Source organism: Salvia miltiorrhiza, chromosome 4 (genome assembly GCF_028751815.1).
Source record: "Salvia miltiorrhiza cultivar Shanhuang (shh) chromosome 4, IMPLAD_Smil_shh, whole genome shotgun sequence".
Classification (NCBI taxonomy): domain Eukaryota; kingdom Viridiplantae; phylum Streptophyta; class Magnoliopsida; order Lamiales; family Lamiaceae; genus Salvia; species Salvia miltiorrhiza.
In genome coordinates this window covers 3,782,690-3,792,547 of record NC_080390.1, presented here as the reverse complement: position 1 = coordinate 3,792,547, position 9,858 = coordinate 3,782,690, and the positions used below count along the sequence as shown (strand labels likewise).

General features: G+C 35.9%; 1 protein-coding gene and 1 long non-coding RNA gene across 2 annotated transcripts; both read right to left on the bottom strand.

The window, feature by feature from the left end:
- Positions 1–2,534: 2,534 nt before the first annotated feature.
- Positions 2,535–3,777, bottom strand: LOC131022290 (uncharacterized). The gene is made up of 2 exons (XR_009101224.1): positions 3,415–3,777; positions 2,535–2,811 (listed from the first exon to the last, which is right to left on the bottom strand). It is a non-coding gene; the product is annotated as an uncharacterized LOC131022290 (long non-coding RNA).
- Positions 3,778–6,439: 2,662 nt separating this feature from the next.
- On the bottom strand, positions 6,440–6,940 carry LOC131021163 (dirigent protein 22-like). The gene has a single exon (XM_057950253.1). It carries the CDS (start codon positions 6,938–6,940, stop codon positions 6,440–6,442), a length of 501 nt encoding a protein of 166 aa, XP_057806236.1.
- Between the last annotated feature and the right edge of the window lie 2,918 nt (positions 6,941–9,858).

The following is a 9,858-nucleotide window of genomic DNA, read 5'->3' as shown; positions in this document are numbered from 1 at the left end:
CTCAATTGTGACACGTGAAACACGTTATGCACATTTCCAAAGCTAGGTGGCAAAGCCAACCTATACGCTATTGGACCTATCTTTTGCAATATCTCGTAAGGACTTATAACTCTGGGTCTAAGCTGTCCTTTAACTCCAAATCTATTCATCCCCTTTGAGGGTGAAACCTTCAAGAAAACTTTGTCTCTTATCTCGAAACTTTGTCTCACATCTTATAGGTAAACTCAATTAGTGGCAACACATTCTCCTGATGTACTCCTCTATCAAGGATAGTACTCCCTATCAAGGATAGTACTCTTGTTTCGAAAGTTCAATATTTTTCGACTCTCCTCTCATGTTGCGGTGGTGGTGGCGGAGTATTATCCCGCCTATCCTTCACATCACACTCTTGATGACATCTTTGAGGCATTTTTGAAATCACAAAAGGAAAACTCAACTCGACCAACGCTCTAAGCATCCTCAAAACTCAAGTTCAATTTACTAACTCAACTTTAAGGAAACCCTCACGGTCACCTTAACATTCATCTGTAAGGCAATAAGCACTCACGAAATGCTAACAAAAAGACCACTCTGGTCAACCTAATATATCCATCAGTAGAATGCCTCTTTTTAGAGGGCTTACATAAAGGGGTTATTTAAACCCTACAAAAACCATAGTATCTATCGTAATGTCCCTTCTAAATTGACACCATTAATAGTACCATGTCTCGGTCTGGACCTCCTACGGTAATTGCTACCAGTTAACTTATCTAGTTGCTACTTTAGCACACTAGGAACATCCATCTATTTAACATCAGTAGGGTACTAAATTCGCATGCTTATCTATCATCATGTCAAAATCTCAAGTACCAGTATCTCCTAAGTAAGTTATATACATCGCAATGTAATTGCAACTAATCAAAAACGAGGGTGTACTGCGCATACTCTCAAGATCATCCTTAGCTCTAGCCTACATCGACTTCTCTTCTCATCCTCATCAACTCTAGCCCTCCTCGGCTACTTCTCATCCTCATTATCGTTTATCATTTTATCATCTTTGGTAACTGATACTCAAGGATCGACTCGATATCTACTACACTCTTCTAGAGTCCCTGGTAGAAAACAAGCATCCGGTCAGTAGATCCGCATAGAAAATCTGGGTATCTGTAACAAATCCCATCTCCTGTGGGTCCAATGCTCAAGACAACATGTCCCATCATATTGAGTGGCTTTCTTCCTTGCTCAATCCTACCACTCGATTGGTAGCACGGGGACTAGGTGCACGATGCCATCCAGTCTAGTAACAACCATAAGTCTTTCATCCTTTCATAGTCTATGAGCATGTGTTTGAAAATCTGCTAGGGTATCTCTGTACCACATACTGTACGCCTCGTCCTCGTATCCGATCTTTCCTGAGTTCGATCTCACAACAGTCCACTTTCGTGCAGTGCCAACAGTCCTGGCCAACCTATAAGGAGAACTTAAAGGTGACTCTAGGAACTAACTCTACTTGGCTCCAGCAACAGAAATAAACAAAACATAACTTAGCAAAACTCCTATTAAGTAGTACTGTTATCTTAAAACTCAAGCTCAAAACATCTAAATTCTCATCTCGTCCCGTCTTTACTTAGTAGGGAATCTCTCTAAACAATGATATTAGATCCCTTAATCTAAATCATCGTGACTCAGTAAGACAACTCAACAATTCTCTCTCAAAGCCATCTCCAAAGACTATGGCTCATGATACCTCCTCAAGTACCATTAAGGTTGCGTGAGCAAAACTCGCGTCACAAAATAACTCAACATATCGTACAATATCTCATTGCAGCATGCTAATAACTCATCATTAATCATGCTATTATACTCAAGCTCATAACTCAAACTCATAACTCAAACCAACAAGTACTTAAAGCAATTGCTAATTCTCTCAAGCTTTAGCTCTAAGTTCTCATTTCATCCTTCTACTTAGTAAAAAAAATCTCTCTTAACAATGCCATTAGATTCCTTCATCTAAATCATCGTGACTTATCACAACTGCTCAAACAATTCCCATCACAAAACATCTCAAATACATCACATCATAACTCATAATTATGCATCCTCAATCATATAACATCATATGATATAAACGCTCTCATGATTCATCATGTAACATCAACATATGCTCTTACAACATAATAACTCATTATTAATCATGTTGTCATCCTCAAACTCAAACTATGCACCTTTAAAGTGTAACATCATAACTCATCATATAACCTCAACATCATGCTCTTCAAAATTTAACGTCAAATAAACTTTGAAATTTTACATACCTCGTTGAGCCTGGTGTGATGGTGCGCTGAGCTCACGGTTGTTAATAACTATTAGTCTAGTGACTCATTCTAGACTAAACTCAAGACTTCTAATTCAGAGCTTTCCATCGCTCTGATACCACTCTGTCACAGCCCGCCCTAACTATGGATAGTTAGGCCGAGTGATCCACGACTAGGGATGGGGTTAAAGAAGAAGGGGAAGAAAAGGGGCGTCATTTATAGCCGTAAAACTTACTCATCTTAATAAAACTCGTCATTTTTATTCATTAATACTCAATTGAAAACAGTCTATGAAAGACAGCATAAAACTTAATTAATATCATTAATCAAGTTATACATCGTATGAAACCATTCTCTTAAGACTCAAAGTATGACATAACATACTATAACATCAACAACATCTTGCAGCGGAAAGTAGCTAGACATATGTATGAAGACATATTCTAGACAGGTTAACTATTTATTAACAACCCTGGAGACTCCGCTCATTGCAGCACCATCATCACATCAGCTCAACCTGCACATTTAGAAAACATATGCAGGGCTGAGTACAAAAGCACTCAGTGGGCACGTATGCCTAGGTATAAAAATACATGCTTCAAAACTATAAATTGTCATGCCATCATAATCAGTACAACAAGGGAGTTTTTCGCTAAAAAGGCCCAAGCTTACTAAGTTCATTTGTGATTCTTAAAGTTCGTCTGATCAGACTAAGTTCTTTTGTAATCTATCATATCTGGAACTGTGTGCCGGAGAGGTGGCCACCTCTCACGGTCACTTGACCGGCCAACCCGCTAGATGACTCACGGTCACTGGTGTACACTAGTCCTGGCAGGATAGCTATCAACTGCTCAGGACCCGAATTCGATTGCATCATTGGCAAAGCCAAAGCAGATAGATATCATACTAAAATTTAAACATTTTATGGCAAGACAATACTTGAAATAACTTTAACTCAAAGATTTTGTCATGAAATAACTTGCTCAAATGTAGCATTAAACTCGTTTGATAGATATATAAAACTGAAATTAACAGTTAAATCATCTCATGCATTCATTCGTATAAGAGGCCTACGACAAGCAGGGGATCTCTATATACGTATAGTAAAAGTAATGCCCACCTCGTTGTGTCTCTGTATCAATGAGTAACGTCACTCTCTCCCTCAAGTCGTTACTTCCCAAAAGGACCTTCATCGTTATGAAGAATTGGTGAGAAGTTATAAAAGAAACCTCGATTAATAATCTAATCTCTTTTATGAAACATTAATATCTCTAATGTTCATCTCTCTTGATTGTTAATCAATATAACAATTATTATCTCTCGTCATTACTCATTAATTATAACATCCTTATGTTATAATTAGCAGCGCTTCAATTAAAAGAAATATTTAACACATCGAAAAGTCCACTTTCTTAGCAGATCTATTCGCTCTCATCTCGTCTAATTAACCGATTAGAAAGTTAAACTTTCCATTAGGCATGTATTTGAGTCACGGGTCAACAAGAATTGACTATGCTCAAATTCTAATTTCACTAAAAATTTCGGCATGACCTATTCATATATAATGTCAGCCACGAGATTTCAACGCGTGAATCTCACTACGTGAACTCGTCTCTCGACTCAAAACTTAACATCTTGACATCTTTTCAACGCAAACCAAACAATTCAAAATCATCAAAACTCTTTATCAGTAAACTATCATTTATACTCGACACCAATTGTTCGAGTGTCACATACCAACATTTATGTGCGTTAATCATAACTCTCACAACTCACACCATTTAGTCATATCGTATCATCCATCAAAACAAATATAATCAAGTTGTTTTCTAGAAAGTTTTGCTGTTTTTGTGTCATCTTTAAAAATTCATAACAACCAACTCAATCATCATAAACTCTCATACCAATTGATCTCAAAAACTTCATGAAGTGTAGTTCATTCTAAAAATGGTAGTTAACCAAAAAGGTTAAAGGTTTTTGGAGATATTGCTCTTTTAGTGCAGGCTGTCAAAGATTGACAGTTTCTGCCAATTTTGTTTAGGCCATTAGAAACCAAGGCAAACCTTAATAAATTCCATCAAATTTAATCATCCAAAACTAAAGGTATCCTTGAAGATTTGGTTAAAATTTCACAAGAGAAAACGTTCATATGATCTGCCAAATAAACAATGAAACTCATACACTTTTACTGTTGGACAAATATGACAGCAGAACAGGGCATTTTTGAAATAATAAACTGCTCTGTTTCAGAGGTCATAAAAATCGAAATCTTATGTTTTTTGAAAAGTATTGAAGTCTAGTTTCGTTTAAAAAAAACGGTGATGCAAAATCCTTCATGGATTAATAGATATAAACGTTTTTGTGAAGTCTACCAATAGTTGACAGATTCTGTCAAGGATTTTTCAAAATATCTTTAAAATAGCAAACATCATCCAAAAGACATGAAATTTTGCCGCAACGAAATACACATATCATAGATAAACATACTAAAATTTCAGAGCCATCAAGCAATGAAAACTCATCGAAACATAAGCTTGAAACTGCTGTAAAATTTTGACAGAATTCCAGTTTTAATTTCGTTCAACAATTATCATCCATAAATTGTAAATCAATTAGCATGCTCATGTGATATCGTAGAACACATATACGCAATAATATTCATTATGCAACGTCTCAAACTTCACGAATTTAAATAATCATACTCTAAAAATTTATACAATTTTCGTGCTTGGAAAAATACGAATTTAATATATATCGACTCTAGCATACCCCTAAGCACAAATATCAAGTCAAAACGATCAAACAAAAATCGAAAGACAAGCTAATATGTGAAAAACGGGGCTGCCCTCATGGGTTTCATAGCTACGGTTCGTTCCGTTCTTACTCCCTTCATTAAACATGCTCAACATCTACCCAAGAACAACATACTAAAATTTCACGACGATCCGACGTCGTTTCAAAATAAAGTCGAGAATCGACGTTTTTCGACGTCGACGAAAATCGAAAAGAAAACCATCAAAACGTAGGTAGAGATCTTACCTACTTAGATACGTGATCGAAAAGATGATCGGCGCTCGTCTCGATGCTCAAATCGGAGGTCAAAAGCTTAAGCTTCTCAACAATGGTGTTACGTGAAGTGTGTGTGTGTTTCTAATGTGGTTTAGTGTGTGTGCAGCACAAATTAGTGTGTGTGTGTTGTGTGCAGCGTGAGTTAAGGGTAGTGGGCGGTTGGGGGGTGGTTTTGGTAGGGTAGGCCTAGATATTTAGTCGTTAAATATCTCGTTTCGTCTCGTCTCGTTTTAACGACTAACTACCCATACTCTTCGTTACTCGCCCTCTCAACTCCTACTCACTTTTATTACACTCGTAATTCTATATAAATATAGAAAATACAAGCTCGTTCTCGAAATTCTGATAAACGAGATTTACACGTTTATCGAGAAATCCCGATTTACTATTCACTCGTCGTCCAAAAATAAAAACTTTCATTATTGGACTCGTATCGAAAAACTAAGAATATTTCTCGACGACGTGCACGTAAGATTTTGAAAGTCGACAAAAAGACGAAATAGCAGTATTTTACTATTTATCGTCAAAAGTCAAAATTTTCAAAAACGTTTTAACGGACTCAGATTTCACTTCCGAGTTCATCGTTCTCATTCAAATAATTATCTCGAATTATTCAAATACTCAAACTCAAATACGAATATAAAATCTCACATCATTCTTACATCATCGAAAGAACATCTCAACATCTTAAAAATAATAAGAAAACTTCATATAACTCCTCATCTGTTTACAAAGTAAATCAAACAAGGGATCTAAACCCTAATTACTCAAACTCAAGCAATTAAACACGTCATCAAAAGTTCGGGTATTACAAAATGTCCCAAATAATAACATAAGTGGGTCTTTGTATAATTATTTACAAAAAGGGGTTATTTTTTGAATTTTTAAGAATTAAGTCGTGTCAAATTTGGACAACAACAAAAGTTGGTGTATTAAAATGTAAAATTCTAATTTCGCGTCAAATATGAATTTTTGGCAAAGTTTGTGTATTTTCACGCAATTATCCCTTTATTAATTCAGTGAAAGGCGCACGTAAAGTTGTACATATCAAGTGACTATATATTATAAATTGATTCCTAGTCAAGATAAACTGAGAAATCAAAAATGCCAATGACATAACCAGTGTGAGGATCACTAAAATAAGTAGTAGAATCGACGTATCCTCGCGCCATTCGAAAGAGAGCCGTTCCACCCACGATGGCAAGTTCATGATTAATACGTCCCGACACAATTAAGGAGCTTCCTCGATACTTCCCGACCGTGAATATAAACTCCGCGTTGAGCATAGTAACCAACTCCTTTAGGTCTGTATTTACCGTATAGCCTTGAGCCCGCCCCAACTTCCCCGTGTTCATGTCGGGCCCACTCGTCATCGACGTGTCTCCGACGCTGACGAGGCCGAAGGACGCCGGGGAATTAGCCGTGATGTTGGCTCGAGCAACCTCATAAATATTTGCATTTGGCCCGCTAAAATATTCATGGACATAAACACGAAATTTAGTAATATTATTATAATTTTTGCTTTTGACACTAGCTATAGTGAGCATCAGTAGGAAAACTATGCAAAACTTGGACATTTTCTTTCGCTAAATTAAAGATATGGTAGAAAGCTACGTACAAGTACGGTTTATATAGATGTGAGAAATTAAAAATTGCCTATGAATGTTTAATTTGAAATGATATTACTTGTGATAGAAATTTGAAAGATTAGGCCGGGCATCATGTATTTATTTAAGTTAATTAATGATCAACTCGGGCGTAGAACCATTTGACATTTCTATTTAAAACAAAAAAGAAAATGGATTATATTAGGCCATTTGAATTATTCAGTCCATACAATTAATTTAAGAATTCAGAACTATGTATTGAATGCGAGAAAACGGAATGTAACCAAGTCATATATAGCACTAGTGTACATTGATAGGACTTTGTCTTTGGATTCTGTTATAATTCATTTAATTAATCCATAACTTTCTCAGTATAATATTGCATTTTCAATTTTTCAATCACATGATAACTTGCATTGCATATATCAACATCTAAAAAATAGAGAGAAAAAATGTCACAAGCATCTTCATGTAGCTAATAATTGAGATAGAATTTAAAAAAGTATAGGCGGGAATTATATTTTTAGGTACAAGTTAAATTATATTTTTATATATTTACATTTTTCGTGAGAATGTGAAAATAATACATTCACTGTAAAAATAAATGCATTCGCTATTAAAATTAGTGCACTCGAAAAAAGATAAAATTTTCACTGTTTCCAAGATTAATTTGAATTAATATAATGCATTTATTCAACAAGACGATGCATTCACTGTAGATCTTGAGATCTTACTGTAGAAAGTGATTCTCTCTTCTCATTTTATAATATAGTTGTAAACACAAATTTTATTGTATTCAATTTAATGAAATACAAAAATGTGTACAAATCCAAAATATATGGGTTGAGACGAATTTGTATGCGGGTTGCGAATCTCCACTTGATCCTCTGATTATCCTCTTCAAATGTTACTTGCAATCTTTGGAGGGAAGTACGCCTTCTTGATCTCCTTGGATTTGATTTGATGACTTGAACTTGAATTTGAATTTGATGACGTCAATCCGGAGGGCTTCCACCTTATTTCTGAATCAAACGTTGACTTTGATGAATTTGATGAAGAACGTGTTGACTTCCTTGTAGAACGCCTTGAAACTTGAGCTTTGAGCTTTATAACGTTGATGCAGAGGGCCCACGCCTTATTTCTGGATCGAGCGTTGGATTTGACTTGAGCTTTTGGGTTGCTTCCACGAAGAATGCCTTGATTGTTGGAGATGACTTCGTTGTAGTGAATTACTCCTTCAATGCTTGAGCTCTCAAATGATTTGTGTGTGTTTAGCACTGATATGGGGACCCCTATTTATAGTTGTAGGAAGAGTCAGGCTTTGGGCCAAAGCCCACATGATTATGGGCTTAGGGCTGACGTGGCACGATCCTATTGGCTTTTGAAGATTGATACATATCAATATTAGATTTGACTTGCTGCCAAAGAAATTGATCTCTATCTTTGAAATATGGTAATATCTTTATCAATAATATATCATATTTAATCTTGGATTTCATAAGATTCCAAAATAAACAAAGATATAAAATTAATAAAATATATTTTATTTTTGTTAAAATTCGTGCGCCTACAAATACCACCTCGAGACTTGTTCATGGACGACTTGTTATGAAAATGAACGAGTCTCGACAATTTTGAATTTATTAGATAGTTTATACTCGTATCAAGGAGTCTTTCACTTGAATTTGAATTTGTAGACATTTTATACTCGTGTCAATGAGTCTTTCGCTTGAATTTGAATTTGTAGACATTTTATACTCGTGTCAAGGAGTCTTTCGCTTGAATTTGAATTTTTAGACATTTTATACTCGTTTCAAGGAGTCTTTCGCTTGAATTTGAATTTTTAGACATTTTATACTCGTGTCAAGGAGTATTCAACTTGAATGATTATTTTAGATAGTTTTTGCTCATGTCTAGGAGCTTCTTGATAGTTTAGGCTCTTATCAAGGAGCATAATTGATAGTTTAGGCTCTTATCAAGGAGCATTTGACTTTATGAATTTCAACTTGAAGATTGGTTTGTGGTCACATTTGAAGTTTCTTCATCATCTTCACTTGGGGATTTCTTCATCATCTTCACTTGAGATTTCTTCAAGAGATTTGCCCCCATGACTTGCTTCTTCGTCTTCTTGAAAGTCGTCTGACATTTGCATGTGTAGATCATCAACTTTATTTGCGATCATGCTTAACTCCATGTCATGAGCTCTAGTAATCAACTCTTCAAACGTATTTGGTCGAATTCCTTTTAAGATGTATTGAAGGCTCCAATGCATGCCTTGAATGCACATCTCGATTGCTGAAGCTTCAGATAGTCGATCTTTACAATTTAAGCTCAAGTCCCTCCATCGGTTGATGTAGTCGATGACTGACTCTTCTTTCCATTGTTTTGAGTTTGTAAGCTCAACTATGCTCACTGTTCTTCGAGTGCTATAGAAGCGATTGAGGAACTCCTTTTGCATTTGCCCCCAACTATCGATGGAATTTGGCTCCAAGTTAACATACCAATCAAATGGATTATCTTTCAAGGAACGAACAAATTGCTTCACCAAGTAATCTCCATATGTTCCCGCATCATTGCATGTCTCCATAAAGTGAGCCACATGTTGCTTTAGATTGCCTTTGCCATCAAATTGTTGAAACTTTGGAGGCTGGTAGCCTATTGGCATCTTCAAGGAGTCAATCCTTGTAGTATATGGCTTGCTATAAGTCCATGCTGATTTCGAGGTCCCTTCGAACTTGTCTTTGACCGTTCCCATGATGAAGTCTTTGAGTTGATTGATGTGAATGAAGCCATCGGCAGAGACTTCGATGTTCTTAGGAGGCATCTTTTCTTCATGGTGCTTCTCGAATGACTCTGAATCATCGTTTTTTTCATTTTTTTCCTCATTC